The 22835-nt window shown below is 36.4% G+C and overlaps 1 protein-coding gene across 1 annotated transcript in view; it reads right to left on the bottom strand.

Moving 5' to 3' along the window:
• Positions 1-556: 556 nt before the first annotated feature.
• The window catches only part of LOC149772707 (charged multivesicular body protein 7-like), a 72763-nt gene continuing 50484 nt past the window's right edge, over positions 557-22835 (bottom strand). The window contains exons 9-10 of the mRNA XM_089947472.1: positions 5779-5971; positions 557-2308 (exon numbers count right to left, since the gene is read on the bottom strand). Of these exons, the coding sequence (XP_089803598.1) occupies positions 2223-2308; positions 5779-5971 (279 nt within the window). The 3' untranslated portion in view covers positions 557-2222. The remainder of the gene's footprint in view (positions 2309-5778; positions 5972-22835) is intronic.

Below are 22835 nucleotides of genomic sequence, written 5' to 3'. Positions count from 1 at the left end.
AACTAACAAACCCTCTATGACTGTGATCTTGGTAATACTTGTTTTCTCTGATTTCAAGTAATAATAGATTGCATGACTTGGAAGAGCTCAGCCAAATATTACAGTGTTTTGTCATAATATAGGATTATACACGTCTTTGCTGGTGTCAAATAATTGCTTAATCCTGAGGGGATCATTGAACCAGGGTCTGAAGGGAAAGGTTTTCATGACACCTGAGGGATTTGGTGAATGCTGATACCACAGGAAAAAAAACAAGTACGTTCCTTATTCTTACAAAAGAATGAAATTTTTTTTGATATTTTCAGATGCAGTTTAAAGTTTCCCTAGCAATTGTGTTGGTCTGGTAAGTTGGCTTTACATAGTCCTTTTCCAATGTGGCATTCTCTCCTGATTAGTTGATTTGAAATGGTTAATGTAACTAAGGGTCTTAGAAGGGAGGCAAATTTAAAGATCTATTGAAAAATAACTACTTTAGCAACTATATCAACATGTAATTTTTCTGAGCAATAAAGCAACTATCAGATGTCTGACATGTAAATGCATGAAAATACAAAGATACTGAACCATATTTTTATTGACAGGCAAATGAGAATACATAGTGACACAACAGTTATTATGAATCAGACAAGTTGAAAATACCGTATGCATGAATCATTATTACTATTCCCTTTAGTCAATTGCATGTATTATGACAAGAGAACTCGTCTTATTTGTCCATTAATGAAATTTCTCTCTTCTGTACAACGTATGAATGTAACATGATTGCATTCAAAATACAAACATGATGCTGAATGCTGAGTCACTTGTCTGGGGGCAGCCTTGAAAAGGTATAGCAACACCCCATAGCATCAATACCATGAGAAATCCAGTGCTTCTGCATTGACATGGCAACATTCCCACATCTCAAGCAACAATGGTTCACATATATTTTTATGCAAGAATGTGCATTCAATGATATGTCCTATTATTACAGCTTCTATTTTTATTAAGGATTAACATTTTATAAATTCTGACCGTAAGTTCAGTTACATGATCACTACTTCATTCCTGAAACAGGTAATTAATATGCTCTCTTTCTTGATGAATTTTCATTCCATGATAATTGACAAGTGATTTGAACAACACTTACTACACAATGAAATATCCATTTACTTAATTAATTACTAGCTAACATATGGAATCTGAATTCTATAAATATATATTTGTGTCTTTGAAGTTCTTTGTTTTATTTTTAAAGTAACTGATAATGGCTGTTCCTACCAGAAGAGATTTTGCATACAGTTGTGTGCAGTCAAGTTGCTCTTCATTTCATAGTTGTCTTAAATCTTTGTGTAAGATAACTGACAGCCAAAATGTTGCATTTTAGTAGAGCTGCAACAGGAGAAATATGGGTCAAACAAACCACTTTGTGTAAGATAACTGACAGCCAAAATGTTGCATCTTAGTATAGCTGCAACAGGAGAAATATGGGTCAAACAAACAGCTTTGTTGGGCATACAAATGACAAGTATGGATTTTCAAAGTTATAGCACTGGTCATCAGCTAAAGAAAATATTTTCATTCATTATAATAATATGAGTCATAAAATCATTTGTGTTGTCACAAGAGTTACATTCCTTGAATATTTAAAACTTAACTGCAAACATAATTATTATAGCCCAAGGTGTAAAAATAAATAAAATTAAGAGTTAAATTGATTTGTATGTACCAGGAAACAGATACTAGTGTGATCTCTTTAACAAAGCGGTTTAATCTTTAAGCTGGGAGATAATGATTTAATGTTAACTCTTCACACAAGGAAGATCCACAAATCAATATTTGGTACATTTGCTCAGTTTAAAAAAAATGTTTCGGCAAATAATCAGAAAGATGGTCATGCAGAAAAGGGAACGGAGTGACGAATCTAATATTTTCTTTACCAAGCATACACACAAACAAAAGAGATTATGTACATTTATGATGTTAAATCCATTATATGCATTCAAGTGGTTAAAATGTGGACTATAACCCCAATGTAAAAATTCAATGTACACTTGATGCTTTATAGCACTATATATTATCTGACAGTACAAAGCTGAAAAAAAAACAGGAGCTGTAAATGTTAAGACACAACCCGGGTGAAAAGTCATCCTGGTTTTTTTTAAGCACTGCACTGAATTTCCTTTTCTCACCAGCATAAACAATATTTTTAAAACATGTTCTTCCAATGCATTTGGCTTATATCATGTTTCTTCCAGTTGTCTTTTAGGTTTTTGACTGGGATTCATTGGTCCAGCACTGTGGCATGGAACATCTGGCAAATTCAGTTCTGTAAAATAAAATAAAATAACAAATGCAGGGGAAAAATCGAATCGAATATTGGCAGTGGAGAGAATGGAAACATTCTTTTTGTAAAATCTACAGTTGTTTACTTTCACATTCTTAAACCAAAAATACTACAGGTTTAATTTAATTTGGAAGTTTAACTAATTCTGTATCTACTGTAAATGAAGAAGAAAGAAGCTGAAAATCAGTTCTGTAAATGCTGGAGAGTGGACAATAGCTGGATAATTTTCCAACAAAAGGCCTAAGTGGGCCTGATATCACCTGTCAGGGTAGTTGACATATGTCAGTATGAAAATGCAAATTCACGCACATATTAAAACTGCCAACAGGGTAGAATATCTTTAAAGTGTCATAAAATAAATATACAATAAATGTTATGACATAACAAAGACAAATGTTTCTGGCACTTTAACACAGTAATAATAGCAAATGTCAAACTTTATTACACCCAACATATCAAACTTCCTTCAAAATATTCATGAATTTCAAATGTGGTCGTGTTTTCAGTGAATCTCAGCTGCAAGCAAATTAATAAACTTGGAATAATTTTTAAAAGAAATATGTTCTTCTTTAAGTAAAATCTTTTTTCTGCACATAATTAAATATGCATAGAAATTCTAATACATATATACTGTTATGTATATTTGATTTATTTTATATTTGATTTACTTTAATTGTTTGTTTGTTAATTGTTTTTAAATACATTTTTTAATAGCTTTTTTATTCCATTACATGCTATTGTAATGTAACTTTATTTACTGGAATAGAGTTCAGTTCTGGCTGATATTTTTACTTTTCAAAGTAAACAACTAGTAACAGAAACTTTGTATCTAATGGCGACCTAGTTCCTGACCTTGATTCAGAATCAGTAAGAGTTGTAGTAAACAACTTTTTAAAAAAACATCATAATTCTTTCTCAGAGTAAGATTCATAAAGTGGAATTGAGACCATACCTGGAGTATTTGACAAATAACATGTAGCAATTGTTACAAACTCTGGTTTTTCCAGAGGACTGACACACATCCAGGCATCTGCTTTGTGTTGTAGTTAGATTTATTACTGATGTTTTGAGAAATAATAGTTATTCTTGCCTTAACACTTATAAAGTTAAAGTGTTTTATGTTGTGACCAGATTTGGGCAAATTATTTTATTTTCTTCAATTTATTTGGATTTCAACTTGTTTTCCCTGGAAATACTAGTGCTTTAAATTAATTCTTGGACAAAGACATTTATCAAAATTCATACAGAATTAAAAAAACTGGAGTATTATTTTCTGTGGTTCAACAAAGAAATGTTCACACATCAGTACGACGCTGACCACAGCATACATCATCGCCTTCCATTTTGGATTTCATTGGGATTAGAACTCAGTTTTATTAGGACGTTTTATTACTAGGACTTTCTTTTTTAATTCTTGGATTATTTTTGAATTTGATTAGTGAAACCAAAAGTTCTTTTTCTCATTTTTACCTTGCTTTTCTAGGGAAATAAATTATTTGTTACATTTTACAAAGCTTGTTGTCTTTACTTTTTCTTGTTACATTTTGTAAGAGCATAAACATGTAACAATACATACATACATACAACTTTTTTCCCTCCTTCATCCACAAGACTATGAGTACCCATTAGTAGCTTACACATTAATCTTATAAATATAATTAAATTACCAAATTGTTATCAAATCTGGTCAAAATGTGATCAGAAATTTGGTCTCTAATGTGTTCACATGCTCAGTCAATCAGACACAAGATCACCTTATTAATATGCATAGATGTCATTTTTTAATCAAACTCTTTTGAGATATTGATAATACAAATTTACATGCCATGTCTGATCCAAACCAGGTTTGAAATACAGCCTCTAGAGTGCTCACCAATCAGCTTGAAGATCACCTCATTATTATACATAGATGTCATTCATAATCAAACTTATCTGAGATCTTGATGATATATGTGCTCACATACCAAGTTTTATCAAATTCAGATCAGAAATATGACCTATGGCATGTACATAATCTGAATCAAATAGATACTAGATCACCTCCCTAGAATATGCAGCCTTAATTTAAAATCATCTGAGATACATACATTCAAAGTCGGATAGAAATTTGATCAGTAAATAAAGCCTCAAGAGTTTTCACAGACAAATATTGATCGATGGATGGATGATGTGATGTGATTTTGATTTTTAATGTAGCTTTAAAAATTTTTCAGTCATATCGCTATGATGTCTGCAATGTGGCAGTTTATAGTGATGTCTAACACTGGGGCATCATGTCGCAGACATGTAGCATGATGTCCCACCCAGTCACATTATCCTGACACCAGGCTGACCAGTCCTAACACTAGCCTCTTAATGCTGAATGCCAAGCGAGGCAGCTGTTAGTACCATTTTTGTAAGTCTCTGGTATGACTTAGCCGGGGATCGAACCCACGACCTCCCGCATCTGAGGTGGATGCTCTATTCACTAGGCCACCGGAGCGGTTGATGGATGGATGAAAAATGATGAATGATGCACAATAGATGATGGGTGTTGGTCCATTCCATAAACTCATTTTACCTTTGGTCAGGTGAGATAAAGGCATTAACAATGTGGTTAATCCAAAGTGTGAACAAATGTATGGATGGCTTGTTTTGTGGGTTTTAATGGCACTTTTCAGCGCATCATTGAATATACATGATGGCCAGCATATTTGGTGGAGGAAGAACCTGGGAAGACCTCAGAAAGATGAACTGACTCATAAGAAGCTAATGGCAAGCTTTCTCACATGTCCACATTGGTACAACCAAGAATCAAACTCATGTGAACATAGGTGAGATGTGTGAGTGAGGTGTAAAGGCAAGTGTCTTAGCCTACTCTGCCATCGAGGGCTGCTGGACATCGACTACGGACAGGTGTGCACAAAAAATAAACAAAGTGACCATACAAATGGACAATGGATGGACATGCAAATGGATGCCAAGTTAAACTTCTGCAAATGCAGGATCAACAAAATGAAACAGACAAAACTGAGATACAAAAGCCTTAACATTCAATATTCAACAAATAACCCCATATATTCAGCCCCAGTACCCGTGATCTTTTCATCATTTTAGACTTGCATGTCAAGTTGGTCCCTGATACCTTAGTATATTTAATTTGATAATAATTTATTTCAACAAAATAAAGACCGTGACATTTTAAAAAATAAAAAATAAAAATGTCCAAATGCTATTTCATGAACAAATGCAGCAATGAACAGATGGAGGCTGTGGACAAGAAAAAATTGTTGAATATTTGGGATGAGCTAGGGCATTCTGAATTTAGAATTCAGATTAAAGAAGCCTGAAGTGAGGTGATGAATTCAGGGCAGTCTGAATTGTGTGACAATTGCAAGTTTTCAACTTTCTATGAGTTTGGTATTCTAGATGTCAATTAAAGGAAATACAGACTGAAAAATATATTTTTATACCATTAAGAGCAGCAGTTATTTCATCCTCTCTGTATGCTTGTCCCTCACTTTTCCTTGGCATATTTTGCTTCCCTTTCTCCTCCTCCTCCCCAAGTATAGCAGTAAGTTCAGCCTCCAGTTCATCTTGGGATGCCACATCAAACTGGGAGGCAAAACTCATCTCTGACATAATGTCATCTTGTTCTTGGGTCACCTGCAATGATACAAATAGAGACATCTTCATCTAGTACATGTCACATTTGTTCTATAACTATAAATGTGTTCATGGAACACAAATGCCCCATCACAGTTTAAAAAGTGACCTAAATGTCAAATGTTATCAAGGTGTTGTTGGTGTATGCACATGGATGAATTGACAGCCAGGGTCTAGCTATAAGCCTTACCAATGTAATGGATGGTACAAAATAATTTATTATTTATTATGAGAATTCCTTGGCATCACAATAGTTCCAAGTTCAATACTAGGGTCTGGCACCATGTGAATAGGTGACTAGGCACCCATCCAAGGTCATGGGGGTCAACCAGGCTATCCAGTTTACTCCACCTCAAATACCATCAACAATCAAATGCTACATGTCAAATGTGAATAATGTTAGAACCAATGAGTCATTACATTAGTGTATCAAATTAGTTCCAACCAAGCCAATAATGTACACATTCTAAGATTTTAACCTGATTTTTACCACTGTGTAGAATTTTTTTGTTAGTTCATACTGAGACTTACGTCAACAGTTTTATGAAAGATAGTGAAAATAAACATATTTTGACAATACAAAATGCTACTAAAAAAATATAGATTTTCTTTTTATTAAAAGTATATTTTTTGAAGGCAAAAACCATCAATTTGCATGGGATTTCTCCATTATGTGTCAATGCAATAAACAGCTGCATTACTATAAGGATAAAAAGAAGATCCATAATTTTACAATGACTTTGGAACAGCAATGTTTCATAAAATTTATCTTCTACATGCTTCACATTGTGTATTTTTCAGAATACTGACTGAATTTGTATGAAAATGAAGAAATTTGTATATCTGTAAACACATTTCATGTGCAAATTGATAATATTTGGATGTGGTAATGTAGAAACATCCAAGAGTGGTTGTATTTAACAGAATTCAGAGCAAAACATCTGTAAGAATTTTCATTCTTCAATTGTTTATTTCAACATTCTATTAAAAAAATTGTGTGGCCTTGGCAGCTTGCAGTCTAGTTCAGTAGCAGTTGGTGTATCCAATTTTTATTGTCACTTAATTTTGGTTTGTAAATAGTACTAATCAACAACCAATTCATCCATCATTTTCAAACACAATTGTGATGTCAGTTAAAGTTGTTACTTAAAAATGTAATTACTTTATTTAATCATGGGTTGTTTTTTTCTTCTTCTAAAATATGTGTACTGTTTGTCATAGAGTATTGCAGGTATAGAATACTGTGTGGGTGACACATACCAATGGGTCATGAAAATTCAGTCACTGACAGTTTCCATGATTCTTGCAGACAACTAATTATAAAAGATTTCATACCGTAAGTCTATTTTTTCCTGCATGGATTTCATTTTTTTTTGTTTTTCTTTCTTAATGGCACCACACTGACTACATAAATGTACACTTGAGCATCTACAGTTGACACATTTTAAGATCTGTAAATCCTGATGTGGAGGGAGAGAGAGAGGAGGGATGGGAGGGTAGAAGGAGCATAAGAAGAAAATTCAAATAGGCACAAAGATGGAAATACAGGTCTGAACAACATACATAAAAGTAGATATATTTCTTACAAGGAAAAAAAATAGTTCCAAAAGTGATATCACCACTTTGATGATTAAAGTGGTATCACCAATATGGCAATATAACTTTTTTTCCATTGATATATTTCAGTATCTCCCTATGAAATATGTAATGGACTCTATAATGGAATAAGCAAAGGCATCCAGCCATCGTTAACTATGTCATGTTATAGTGAGATAATCTGAGCACCCTAAGTGTTATTCCATAATAAATCATGCTTGAAAGTGCATAGCAGTAAACTGGAATGACCAATAAACTAACTCTGATGCTTTATGGTAAACACACAGAATCACAGAGCATGGAGACCCATCAATTTGCTTTGAAATCCTAAGACCTTTTTTTCAGGTTTCTAAGGTCAAAATGAAACTTCAGGTTGTTCAAGGTTTTTGAGGTCAACTTCTATCTCTGTTTATGTTAAATCTGGCCTAATTCCTTTTTGTACTTTAACGAATAAACAAAGCACTGTTTACGGATTTTTACATGATTTATAATGGCAGCTGTTTAATGATGAATCTGCATAATCTCCATACATTTGAAAGCCCTTCATGCCAGCATGCTGTGTCTGATTTGTTCTAACTGAGTGGCTTTTGAGATGTCATTTAAAGTTGTTTTATTGTTAGTAACGGTGCCATAGTTGATGGCCACTCAACACAATTTTGGATTAACGTGAATGCTTCTCATGATGAACGACACACACCAGATGAATGGTCATACAATAAGCTTGCTTGGCCTTAAGGACAGTTGAGATGGCACCTAGCTGTATGACAGACAACACGCACCAGATACAGGGCCATACCATGACCTTGCTGGACCTTAGAGCCAGGTGAGTTATCACCTAGCAGTATGACAGACAACACATACCAGATACAGAGCCATACCATGACCTTTCTTGACCTTAGGGCCTGGTGATTTATCACTGAGCTGTATGACAGACAACACACACCAGATACAGGGCCATACCATGACCTTGCTTGACCTCAGGGCCAGGTGAGTTATCACCTAGTTGTGTGATGACAACTTAAAATATTTACAGAAAAGCCAAACAGCAAATCATTTAGTTATGATATTAAATATCAATTATGAATTATACAAGTTTGCTGCTTCAAACAATTTTATTTTTACACGTTTAATTCTTAATTTTCACTGCTATGAAGTCAAAGGTGATATAACTATCTGATGTTCTGAAGCACACATAACATTATCAATAATGCACCCACCAAATGTCCATATAAAATACTGATGATTGATCAGTTCTAATTAACCAGTTATTATTGCTCTTTAAATTTCACCAGGTAACCAACATAACAAACAACTAAAAAAGAAAACAACCCAAAGATAGAACTCAATCCCTTAACAATAAACATTATCAAAATTCTACTATAACTGGATTTATTCACACTTCAAAGTAGTTTTAAAAAATTCTATACAAAAACACATTTTTTCTGAGGTCTGTAACCCAAATACTCTAAATTTTCTACACCAGCTGTGACATGGAAGTCATCATGATAACAAACCATTTCACATATAGATACATATACAATCCCAGATATACAATAGTCACAATCGTAATGAACCATTCTGCGCATAGATACATACAACGTCTCAGGTGTGCTTTAGAACTTCGCTCAACTAGACATGGACCCAAAATGTGTAGCATTTTTAGAAACAATCTGCAGTTTATGCAAGTGTCTTCAACAGTAAAAAAAAAAGACCACATGGAAACAAAAGATGTCACCTGGTAAGTCTGCAGTATATAAAGGTTTCATCAGCATTAAAAGAAACCACTTGGAATAAAAAATATGACACCTGTCAAGTCTGCAGTATGTAGGGTTATAAAATAGAATAATTATGTGTGGTAATTAAACTGAATATAGCAATGTTTCTAAATGAAGTCCATTACTGATTTAACGTGTACTGGTTCTTTTTTTCATTTTGACAGTATTGATCAAAACAACCTGTACCAACACTAAGCTCTCCCTGACTTATTTTTCTAATGTACCAAAACTAATCTCACCCAGATATATTGATCTACTGTTGTTTCTAATGTACCAAATATTATCTCCACAAATGATTTCACTGAAGAAAACTAAACAGTATTGTGCAAGCTATGCAAATTGTCAATCCCAAACTCTTGTTTCCACAGTTATTATAAGATAGACTGTGTCCTCATTTAGCCATGATTCACTGCAATAAACGTAAGAATAACAGCACACAAATGATTACTAGGCTCAGAATTACAGCCTGGTTACCAAATAGAATGCTAATTTTACAACTCAAAATTGTTACAAAACATGTACTTTTGACGATTTCAACTTTTACTTGATTATTTACAAATAAATGGATCAAGAAGTAATGGATTATTTGTGCATTTCAATTTATATGCCTTTATGATTTATGGAAATGACACATTCATACAAATTGGTAAGAATTAGAAATACATGAAACATACTTGAATTATTAATTGGAAGGAGTGTCATATATAATTATAATTAGCAATACTGAAATGACATCATGTTTATCCACAAAAGACCACATGTGACCATTGGAACATTATTTACTGGCATCTCACAGGAAGTGATATATTAAAATTAGCGTGCAGTCAACAATTTGCTTTGATGAAATGGGACACCAACAAATATTCCTGTCACTATATATTATTTAAAAAAAGACAATATCGCCAGGTTAACTTCAGATAGGACCAAGATTGGCAAACTGTTCCATACAAGTTGGACAATGCACAACAAGGACTACAAATACTATTCAAAGGGAAAACATTTTCTTCACAAGTCAGGAATGCTTTAAATTTTAATAATCAATTTGATGTTACTCACCTTGTGTTTTATTCACTCAGCCAAACTAATTGGAGGAATATATTTCAACTTTCAAACAAATGAAATCATACAATATTCCCCAATGTCCTGCCTTCATTAATCACTCTAAAATATCCTCCAAAACTGGTTCCTCAGGAATCTATGTCCTGCCTTCATTAATCACTCTAAAATATCCTCCAAAACTGGTTTCTCAGGAATCTATGTCCTGCTTTCATTAAACACTCTAAAATATCCTCAAAAACTGGTTCCTCAGGAAATTATGTCTTGCCTTCATTAAAATCTCTAAAATATCCTCCAAAACTGGTTCCTCAGGAAACTATCATCTTGCCTGGATTAATCACTCTATAATATCCTCCAAAACTAAATTAACAGGCCTGGGTTAGAATCCCATCAGTTTTCATATTGTGACCCAGGGGCTATATTCCCAGGCCCTTTCATTTCCTGCAATTGTACACAAGTACATGTTTCTAAGAAATGTCATGTCTCAATGCTGCAGAAGTTCTCAAACTGTTGTATGTGAACCACCAGTGGTCCATGAACTCCATTCAGGAGGTCTATAAATCGGATATGGAACAACTAATAACCTGAACTTTGCTATATAAAAAAGGCTCATCCACTGCATTAGAATGGAAATACTAGTGCTATTAAAATATGAGTTGTGTGCTTTTATTTGTTGAACAAAAGATGTAAGTTATTATTAAATGTTTTGTATATGTATGCAAAGGCCCTTTACAATAGTTAGCTAATTTTATGATCAACAACACTGCAAACATATAAAGTGGTTTGCAGTGACTTTCAGCAATGCATACCAGTCAACACCTTGAGATGAAAACCTGTATGCCAGACCAATAAAAACCTTTCAAAGCAAAAACAAAACTTACATGAAAAAATGTATTCATACTTTATAAGATCAACAGCATTAAAACAACAAATGCCATAAATGAACTAATTTTACACACATTTACAGATGTATTTACATCTCTGAAACTTTATTTTACTTTATTCTTTTCATTTTGAGTGTGTTGTAACACACACATGTTATTATATGTAACACATGCACCTTTTGCACTTTTCAAAATGTAATCAGGGGTTTTAAAGTCTATGCAGCAGGTGTCAATACTTATTTTACACTATAAAAACTATGTTAGTGTGTCTGCATTCAGGGACTTCCTACAAAATGTATGTATTTTTTTTATCATAGAAAAATTAAATCTCACAGTCTGCATTGTTGTGAGGCAAGGTAAGTAGTCATTGAATAATTAATTTCGGATTTGGGAAGTGGATGCCAACAGTACTAATTGTCTGGCTGATAATATCCAGCCAGTAGCTACAAAAGCTCCTTTTCTGGCAATCTTCTGTTAAATACAGGCACACATTCATCAGGTGTGGAGCAAACTCAAACATGAAAGTGTCACTACTAGTATAAAACAAGGTATCTTGAAAAACAAATTTTTAAGGCGTGATATTAAGTTCTTTGGATTTATCATGGTCTCATTATTACATATTTATATTTTTCCCCCATAAACTCTTAGTCCTACAAAATAAGATCTCAACCTGATATTTAGTTTCTGGATGTTGAGGTGTTATTGCCCAATGACAGCACTGTGTAGCCTGTTCTGATATCGATTAACCCTACAACAATAAGTCAAATTTTCAGGAATATCTCACACACTTGGCAACCCATATTGACTCTTTTCTTCAAATCAAAGTTATGTTTTAGTCAGACTTTACTTACACTGATGCCTTTTTCCTAATAAATTCAAATTCACACACAAGCTAATGGACATACATGTATTTTCAAGTTCTGTTGGCCTACATTTCAGTTGGCTGGAATGCAATGGAAGCCGGGAATACCGAAATCGGTTAAAAAGATCATAAGAACTTTAACGAAATGAAGCTATCTAAACACTTTCTTCAATATTAATATATTTGTATTTGTTTCATTTAAGAAGGATATTTCAACTTAACCCGATTTTGGCATTCCCAGTTTCCATCTCTTTCCAAAGTATATTAGATTTATTCTCATGTTGCTTGGGCTGGCTAAAAAAGATTCTGGATTGTGCTTGATTTTTACAAAAAATTATGTCCAGACTCCTGAGATTAACAAAAAGAATATTGTAAAAAAAAATATTTAAAAAACATGAATTTGATAAGAAAAAATGTATAAAACATTTGTATGGCCATACACTGAAGAAAATTTTTAAAAAACCCACAAATTATGGGTAACCTGTATAAATTGACAGGCATGGAAATGTTCAAGTGGTCACCAAATAAAATTTGAGAACCAATACCTCATTGTATATGTTGACCACAATGATGTTACTATAATGGGTAGGCTGACACCAATGCCCTTTCACAACAACATTATTCATTGATTATCCTGGTTACTATTGTGCGAAACCATTTATTAAATACTTTTAAACACTGTGCAGATGTCGGTCCCCTCCAAGGTGGAGGAGTATGTGTCCACCCTGGACCAAGCTCTCCAGGACCTGCCAGACCATGATGCCACAGCCAAGTGGAATGCCATGAAGGGTACCATCTACAGCACAACCATGTCCACGTTTGGCAAGAAGGAATGGCCCAGTCAGGACTGTTCAATGCACACCTTTCAAGGATGGACCCAATAACCAAGGACAAACAAAAAGCCTTCATAGCTTACATAAAATGCCCCAATGAATGGATGCTTGCTGCCCTCAGAAGTGCCCGAAGCACCACCCAATGCATCGCTAGACAGTGTGTAAATGAGTACTGGCAGCAAATGTGTGAAGGAATCCAGCACAGTGCCAAATCTGGAAACATCCAAGGCATGTACAGTGGCATCAAGAAGGCCCTAGGTCCTACAGCAAAAGGGGTAGCCCCCCCTAAAATCTCTGACAGGAGAGAAGATCACAGACCATGAGCAACAGATGGCCAGATGGGTGAAGCACTACTTGGGGTTGTAATCCCGAGAAATGTCAGTCACGGATGTGGCCCTTAGCAGCATACATAATCAGCCCACAAGGGAGGAGCTCGACAAAGTGCCCACCTTAGAGGAGCCCAGCAAAGCCATCAACTTCCTCCCAAACAACAAAGCACCAGGTAGCAATAGCATCCTGCCAGAAGCTATCAAACATGGGAAACCAACATTGCTTCAGCTGCTCCATGAGCTACTCTGCCTCTGCTGGAAAGAAGGAGCAGTCCCCCAAGACATGCGCAACACCAGCATTGTGACCCATTACAAAAACGAGGGTGACAGCCGTAACAATTACAGAGGGATCTTGCTCCTGAGTATCATTGGCAAAGTGTATGCCCACGTCAACCTCAACAAGCTGCAGCTGCTGGCGGACCATGTGTGGGTTCAGAGCAGGCAGGTCGACAACAGACATGATCTTCTCCCTCCGTCAACTCCAAGAGAAGAGCTGAGAGCAAGGTCAGTCACTCCACATGATGTTCATCGACCTCACCAAGGCCTTCAACCTGGTCAGCAGGAAAGGCCTATTTGAACTTCTCAGGAAGATTGCCTGCCCCCCAAGACTCTGCAGCATGATAATCTCTTTCCATGCCAATATGAAGGGAACAGTCCTGTATGATGGATCCTTCTCAGACTCCTTCCACATCAACAACAGCGTGGAGCAGCAATGCATGCTGTCACCGATCCTTTTTGGGATATTGATCTCCCCGCTCCTGTCCTACGCCTTTGACTCGTCCACTGATGGCATATATCTACATACCAGGCCTGATAGGAGGCTGTTCCATACATGCCAATGCCTGGTGAGGAAAAAGTGTAATCCAAGTCGACAAAAACAGTAATCCAAGCAGAAAAAGAGTATTCCACATATAACATGATAAAAATTCAATAAGCATATGTACAAAATGATTTATTTATCCCTCTGGACTTTTAACATCAATTACTGCTTCGAATTTTTGTATATAACACTTTCAGCTTTAAAAGGCAAAAGACTCTCATACTGCATTTCAAAACACTTTGTACCAGCTGAGACTGAATGTTTTGCACACTAGCATACATGCCAACCCCTGAAGAGAAAAAAGTGTAATCCAAGTGGACAAAAAGAGGAATCCAAGCAGAAAAAGAGCAATCCACATATAACATGCTAAAAATTCAATAAACAATGATTTATTTGCCCCTCTCATCTTTTAACATCCTTTACTGCTTCAAGTTTTCATATGTAGTACTTTCAGCTTTCGAAAGCAACAGATTTTTATGTTGCATTTTAAAACACTTTGTACCAGCTGAGACCATTAATGTTTTGCACACCTTCTCCATAGGGGAATTTTTGGAGCATGTAATCACAGGCTGTAGCATAATAGTCCCTAACATTATCATAAAACACCTTTACAGCTAGAGTAGAATTGTGTTCTATGAATTCTCTTGCTTCTGCACCAATAGCAAGATCTTCATTATCTTTCTATTAAGAACTCGGTAAATAACACCTCTGCATTTATAACATTCATGTCAGCAATTTAGTTCTGCTGTAGATAAGAAGTTACCTAGTACTGGAGTTCATAAGATGAGCTAATTCGATGTGTTTCTTTGTTTTCAAGTGTTTCTCCACATAAAATTTACCACCATGCCCAATATTAAAATCGTTTCCGCACAGACTGCAATGAGCATGATGCTGCCCTAGAATACTGGGACTCATATTGTTGCTTAAAACTGACATCACGTGTCATACATGTACTATATAGTACATGTATGACAGGTCAATTTTAAGCAATGATACGAGCCCCTGTGCCCGCGAATGGAACGCTGTATTATGCCATTCATGTATCCATCTTTGAAGGATTCGTTTTTTGTCTTTTCTGATCCACCTGTGAAATTCTTTGAAAAAATATATGTGCTCTAACACAAACATTGACTAGAATACATCTGAAGACTTTTAGCGCCAAAAAGTAAAATTATTTCCACACGGCCTGCAATAGACGTCACGTGATGCTGCCATCGTGTCCTCATCTTTGGAGGATTCTGTTATTTTATGTTTCGTTTATTTTTGGCTTTTTCTAATCCACCTGTGAAATTATTTGAAAGGAGATATTTTTGCTCTCATACACGCATCGACTAAAATAAATTATACTTTTTAGCGCCAAATACCTATAGACTGGTTCTGTACTAAATATAAATTAGGAAAAAGATTCTGCGAGTAAAGATTAAAAATTAGAAAACAGTCTGTTCTCTCCTCACTAAACCATACAGCTGCTATAAATAGAATACGAGGTCGAAAGTTTGAAAGTAGAACCAGCATGTTTCTGGGTAATAAGATAGTTGCTATAAATAGAACATAATCCCATTAGGAAAGTGCATGGACAAGTGTACTCTTATATTGTAGTTACGTAGAAGCCGTCTTTTCTAAAATACAGTCTGTGGGATTAATGGGATGTTAATAAAAACAGAAAACAAACAATTGATTTTTTTGGGAAGGTGGATATACCGAAAAAGCGTAATCCATATACGTTTATGCATAAGGCGTAATTTAGTGAAAAAAAGCGTAATGATTATGCCAAAAGCATAATGGTTGGCATGTATGCACTAGTAGAGCACCAAGTGCTGGGTTACTGAGCCTGGATCTGAACTCAGTTTTATTCTTTGTTAACAATTCTGAACAATCTCACAGTCAGCATTATAATGGTAAAGAACCATTATTCCTTTCATAACCTGACAAAGATGAAATTTATATCTCAGTTATTCGGTCCTTTAGCTGGGAAATAAAATGAAAAAATCAACTCTGTCCACATGAAGTACATTGTCAGGTAGAGTGCCTACTTGATACTTCAGGAGTTCTCCTATTTATCAGCAGCCTTTCCTGTAGCATGGTGCATCATATGACAGAGACATCCTGATATATACAAGATGGAGACATTTTACAAATAGAATGCAATTCCTTTATGAATTCCAGTCATCACTGATGCAGTATCAGCGGAAAACCCCACACAGTTATGTTTATTCAAAGCATCATCAAGCAAATTAAAAAAAAATATTTTCTCCAGTGGAATCTACTGTTAATGAAAGAACAGCACTCTGACTTTGCCCTTTTCGTTGTCAATGTCCTTACACAGACTGGGTACAACTTTTTGTCATAATCACTACTCCTGACTGTTGCAATACTAAATGGCCCAATTTTCATGGTTTCTGCAATTTTAAGTGAAGTATTTTTTTATAAACACCTAACAATATTAGATGATTCTATTCTTGCACTAGCATATTTTCTGCAATTTTGGAATCAGGAAACATCCATTTGAACAAAGGACCAATGTAGTCTTCTACCACTAGGTGTAGTCCATGTTCTTTAAGAACTTGGTATATAACGCCTCTGCATTTATAAAATCTGAGTCCACAATTTAGTTCTGCTGTAAAAAAGAAATTACCTTATTACTGGAGTTAGTAAAATGAGCTAATTCAAGGTTTCTTTGTTTTACCACCATGACCAGTATTAAAATACTTTCCATGCAGCCTGCAAGGGGCATGAAGCTGTCCTAGAATGGAACGCTGTATGGTGTAATTCATGTATTTATCTCTGAATCGGTTTTTCGTCTTTTCCTAATCGATCTGTGAAATTATTTCAAAAACATTTTTGCTCTAACACACGTTTCGACTAGAAAAAATTTGACTGGATTTTTAGCGCCAAATACATACAGACTGGTTCTGTACCAGATATGAATTAGAACAAAGAATCTGCACGCAAAGAGTAAGTTAGAAAACCAGTCTGTTCTCTCCTAACTAAGCCAAACAGCTGCTATAAATAGAAACCGAGGTCACACAAGTTGAAAGTAGAAACCAGCATGTTTCTTGGAATAGGGCAACTGCTATAAATAGAACATAATACTGTAAGGAAAGTGCATGTAAGTCTTCAGACAAGCGTACTCTTATGTTGTTATGTGGTAGTTACATAGAAGCTGTGTTTTCTAGAATACGGTCTGTGGGATTAATGGGATGTTAATCAAAATGAGAAAACACATTATTAATTCTTTTTGGAGGGGGATATACCGAAAACATGTAATCCAAATATAGTTACGCATAATGCGTAATTTTGTGAAAAAAAGTGTAATGATTATGCCAAAAGTGTAATTGTTGGCATGTATGCTGTTCAATCTGGCTTGACTGCGCTTGAAGACCAAAATGAGGTCGGTGCTCATCAGGGAGATGCTCTTTGCTGATGACACGGCCCTAGTGTGACCCACACAGAGGAAGCCCTCCAGAGACTGGGAGACCTGCTGATGCCTCCAAGCATTTTGTGCTCACCATCAGCCTGAAAAGACAAACGTCAGTGCGCAAGGCGCCACCACTGCCCCATCCTTTAAAACTGATGGTGTCAACCTGGAAGCAGTCAACAACTTTACTTACTTGGGGTCAACCATCAACAACACTCTCTCGCTCGATGTGGAGCTGGACAGAAAGCTTGGAAAGGCAAACACTGTCATGGCCCAACTAATGAACACGCCAAGATCCAAGTCTACCAGGCCTGTGTTTTCAGCATCCTCCTATTTGGAAGTGAGACCTGGAGCACCTACATGAGGCAAGAGTGCTGGCTCAACTCCTTCCATATAGGGTGCCTAAAACACATTCTGAAAATCAGCTGGCAAGACCCACCCAACAAAGCAAGATCCTGCATTGTGCAAGTATCCCCAGCATGTACTCCCTGCTGAGCAAATGCTGCCTTCAACGACTGGGACATGTCTGATGCATGAAAGATGGGAGGCTGCCAAAGGCAAGCAACATTTCACGTGACAGCTGGGAAGTGCAGGCCGAGGACCAATGCACCTGGAGACTGATGGTCCGCAAGGGCATAACAGTTGCTGATGTGAGGAAAGGCCAGGTGGCAGCAGAGAAACATGACAGAAAGAAGAGTGTGGCAGCAACCCCAGCAACTCAGACTTCCCAATACGTCTGCACCAACTGCAATAGGGACTATCACTCATGCATAGGCCTGCAGAGCAACAGCAGATGATGCCAAAACCCCAGAGACAGATGAAACTCCAAGGGCGCTACTTGCATGGTCTCCTGAGACTGAGCCACCAATGATAATGATGATGACTGAACTTGCATGGATCTCACTTGTTTTTTTTAAATCAAAACCTGATTGGAAACATGGTTCCCAGTAATTAGCAAATGTCCAGATGGATGCTGGATGAAAAACGGTTAATGCTGGATGCAGTGCTAAAAATACAATGCCATGGTTGCATTCAAACTTAAAGTATCAATCAATGGACTTTTAGCCTGTATAACTAAGCACATTCTTACATCAAAAAGGGCAATTTTTATATTATCTTTAACATACTCACAGATGCTGCACAGAGTGTAAACATTTAAAATTTGTATCTGACTCTAAACTGCTACAACCACCTGCAGGTCAGTTGATGTAGAACGTGCCCAAAAACAAATCAAAACCAAACTAAAATTGTTCCAATGTTTTTCTGAGAATTTTTCAAGATTTGACTGCATTTGAATAAAATCTTATTCATGTCATAGGTTCCAGTACATTATCATTTAATGGCAAAATTTTGACATTTGAAATGCCAATTGATCCATTAGTGTAATGATTTGTATATCATCCAAAAGTTCAAGCTCATATTGTGCTGTCAAAATGCAATAATTTGTATGATAATACTCATGAATGAGTGATGACATGCTTATTGGATTGGCAATTCTTTCCATGTCTGACAGAAAGTTAAGCTGATTACATGCAATGATGACATATTGTAAAATGATAACAACTTTCACCAAACAAATTGTTTCAATTTGTCATGATTTGCTATTCAGTTCAAAAAGCACGCTTTCAGCAATAAACTGCAATTTAGAAAATTAATAACTGGCAACTTGTTGTAGTAGACTAACTCTGTGGTTGACATTTACATCATGTGTTGTTCTCTGAAGATTCCACTTCAGTCTAACAAGCCATAGAACCACAGTGGTTAGCCTGTCAGACATGCAACTGAAAGGGTGCATCTTAAAATCCTACCATTGTACCAGCCAGGGTCAACTACCATTGTGTCTTTGGGAAAGACACTTTTACTAAAATTGCCCTTCCTTGTGTTGCTGTGCCATAAAAAACAAAAAAACAATCTCTCATCCATAATTGGATATTTTCCTACTTATATGCATCTCAATTTAAGATGTTATCCACTTTTACAATGGAAAGTAATCTTGCTACCATTTTCAATCTGCAATTGGTATCACATGTAGCTAAATTTCAGGCAATGTAGTTTCTTCAATAATACTTACCCAATCATAATACCTTAGAACGTCCACTACCTCACACATCCAGCCCTCCCAACCTAAAAACAATTTTTGTCATATCTTTTGGCTCATTTTGGGAACAAAAATGCTAAAAAGTTATCTGCTTAACATGGCAGACAACGGGTGAGAGTGGTCTACCCTTAGATGTATCTCTGCCAAATCACATCAACCTTTAGTTACTAATATGCTAAAGGAGTGGGTGTGCTCCAGGATATAACTGTGGTTGAATGTGTCTCTGGACTCCCAAGCATCCTTGAGTCTCATGAGAGATGCTGGCTAGGCTTAGCATCCTCAAGTCTCATGAGAGATAATAGCTAAGTTAAGCATCCTTGAGTCTCATGAGAGATACCTGCTAGCTTAATCACATGATAACTGTATGGACATGATTTCCAGAAATATTTTCACTCATGCAAATCCAGCAAAAGTAAAAAGTGTTATTATTCAAGTTGCAGAATGACCTGGAAAGGTAAGCTGTTGAACTACTGATATAGGTCAAACTGAACCCTTTAGGGTGAAAGGTATAAAATCCTACCATTGTATTAGCCAGGGTCATCTACCAAACTGTGTCTTGGACAATGCACTTTTGATGCAATTGAATCAGCACTAAATAACCATTCTGTGTTTGAGGTAAAACTAGACAAGTTGTCTCTGACCTTTATCCCACAGCTTGTGTGGTGTCAGTCAGTTGTATGGTGTCAGTTGTACCTAAATGCTGTGCTAGTGGCAACTGCCCTGACATCATCAACTAATATGTGCAAGAAATTCATCTGGACAAATTCCTTTGTGGCAACATGGACATCTCAATGGTTCCAGGATGACAGATCCTGAGAGAAAATGTCATCTTTCCTGTTTTAAGTGGTAGACACAAGAAAGACTTCCTTCTTTTGATCTATTCTGAGTGCCTTTAGTAACACTTCAGTGCTCTCAAAGTTTGAAGAAAATAGTGATTTCAAAGCAAAAGATTGCTATTTCATGAGCATATCACATTCTTAGCAATGAAAGCAAAGGCGCCATTATGAGAGAAAACAAAGTGTCATGGCAGAGGTGCAGACAGTTCAGATCAAGTGATAGAGGATGGATCTCACTGATTCCACCTGTTGAAGCTAGAGCGACTAGAATACAGGTTTTGTATGACATAGATGCTCTTGACAGTAATTTCATGGACAAAAGTCCAAGGCCTTCAGTTGAGACAAGTCAAAACTGACTAGTAGGTTGAAGAGGTCTTGGTATATGTCTATGTAATCCCTTCGATGATGGAAAAACAAGTCTGAGATCATGAAAAGCCAAGCTTTTAATGAATGAATGAATCTTTACTATGCAATTTTGTCTTACGCTTCTTGGATGAAATATTTCTTTAGGTTTGTTTAATATGGGCCAGGTGTGATGCAAATTCAGCATCTCTACATCTGGATTAAGGAAATGGTATCAGCTGCTAGGCTTTAGGATCTGGTGTTGGTAGACAAGGGTCAAGAGCTTGGCATTCCACCTGGCAACAAGAGGTCAACAGATTGAAATGAAAACCAGATGATGAAGGGACCATGTGGTGTGAATCAGCTAACCATGTCAGAACTGTGAGATTATAATGAACTTGAGTCTTCCTGGGGTGTGGCAGATTTTAATGTGAATTTATCAATAACAACACCACTTGAAGAATTCCATAATAGGAAGAAAGTGGAAATAGGGACATGGTTCTCTTTTGCATTCTAAAGGAACTGATGATGGTCAAGTTGACTGGAAGAATGAAAGCTTCCCACTGTCCAGATAACAATTCTTGCCATGATCTGAGGAATTTCATTATGGCAATCATCCCTGTGGGTTATATATGTTGAGCCCTTCTGAAAGGGCTAAACCCATCACTTGAAAGAATGTAGGCAGTAGTTGATACAGCCAATTGTGCTGGCATATGTGTAGATTGTGATTCCTACAGTTGACCGATAAATGAGATACCTATATCACAAAAGCTGGGAAAGTCTTCCATTTCTAAGATGGGTCCTATTGCAGTCTGAAATTTTAATCACCGTGATTGGCAGGCAAAGTGAACCTGTAAGGATATTCTTAGTTGACACAAACACAAAACAGTGAGAATTCAAACCCTGTGTCTAGATCAAGAGTCAGAATAAAATGAGATAGGATTTATCCTTGTTGACAGGAATCCATGAAGGGCGCAACTGCATCACAACAGATTTCAAGTCTTGCTACAGAAGGTTGCTGACCCTATGCTTTAGGCCTGCAAAATCTCCCTCCCTCACAATGCCAGGACTTATCTCTGGATGTCCATGCAAAAAGGTACTAGATGAAGGACCTTAGATCTTGAAACAATGTGGAGCAGGGGTTGGGTTGTGTTGTGAACAAATTCAACTACCCTTTTTGTGACAAGGTGCTCATTTTAAGCTAGATTCAGGTCAACAGGGCAGTGCCTCTTTTCTGTGATGAAGGGTTAAATATTATCCCCACCTTGGACATTGGAAAGGGGCTCAACTTCAACTTGTCCTCATTTGCACTTATAAACTGGCTCTGAAAAGTAAGGTTTTGAGAAGAATTTTACCATTTGATATGCCTTAGATGGGTTCTTCCACTTCTCTGGTCACTTTTGAGCCATGACAGTATTCCAAGTAGGTGAACTCTTTGGTGGTCTGTTTTCTTACTTCTGCAATGGGAGGTTGGAAGACAGAGGTTTTGATTTGAGGATGATCTTATGATGGTATTGTACCAACATGGACAAGGATAGAACAACATATCTTTCAAAGAGCTGGAGATTAACACACACAACAATGTCATTAACAAGTAGGTGTTAAGCTGTTCTGCTGATAACCCAAGCCGTTTGGAGACTGACCCCCAGGCAGGTTGGGGTTCTTGACAAAGAGATCTAGGCTATGTTCAGATTGCTGAAATGCTATGACTGAGAGCAAGATAAGCATCGATCCCATTTTTACAATGCTGCAAAGCTGTTGGTCCATATCAAAAGTGTTTCCCACCCACACACTGATGAAGGTCTGCAATGTTTCTGTCAACAGGTGGGACTTTAGTGTGTCTTGTAGAAGGATTGGTTGAAGATGAGTTGCTACAAAAGAATGACTATCTAACACATGAGGTAGTGCAAAATGTCAGTGACAACCATAGCATGCTATACATGACAGCCAGTATAACTGGTATATTAACCATAATGTAGATTCTGTCTGGAAGAAGGCTGCATGTTTCTGGTTAA

The sequence above is a fragment of the Sinohyriopsis cumingii genome, unplaced genomic scaffold (genome assembly GCF_028554795.1).
Source record: "Sinohyriopsis cumingii isolate HCF-2022 unplaced genomic scaffold, ASM2855479v2 utg001237l, whole genome shotgun sequence".
Lineage (NCBI taxonomy): Eukaryota > Metazoa > Mollusca > Bivalvia > Unionida > Unionidae > Sinohyriopsis > Sinohyriopsis cumingii.
This window is presented reverse-complemented; position numbering and strand designations above follow the sequence as displayed.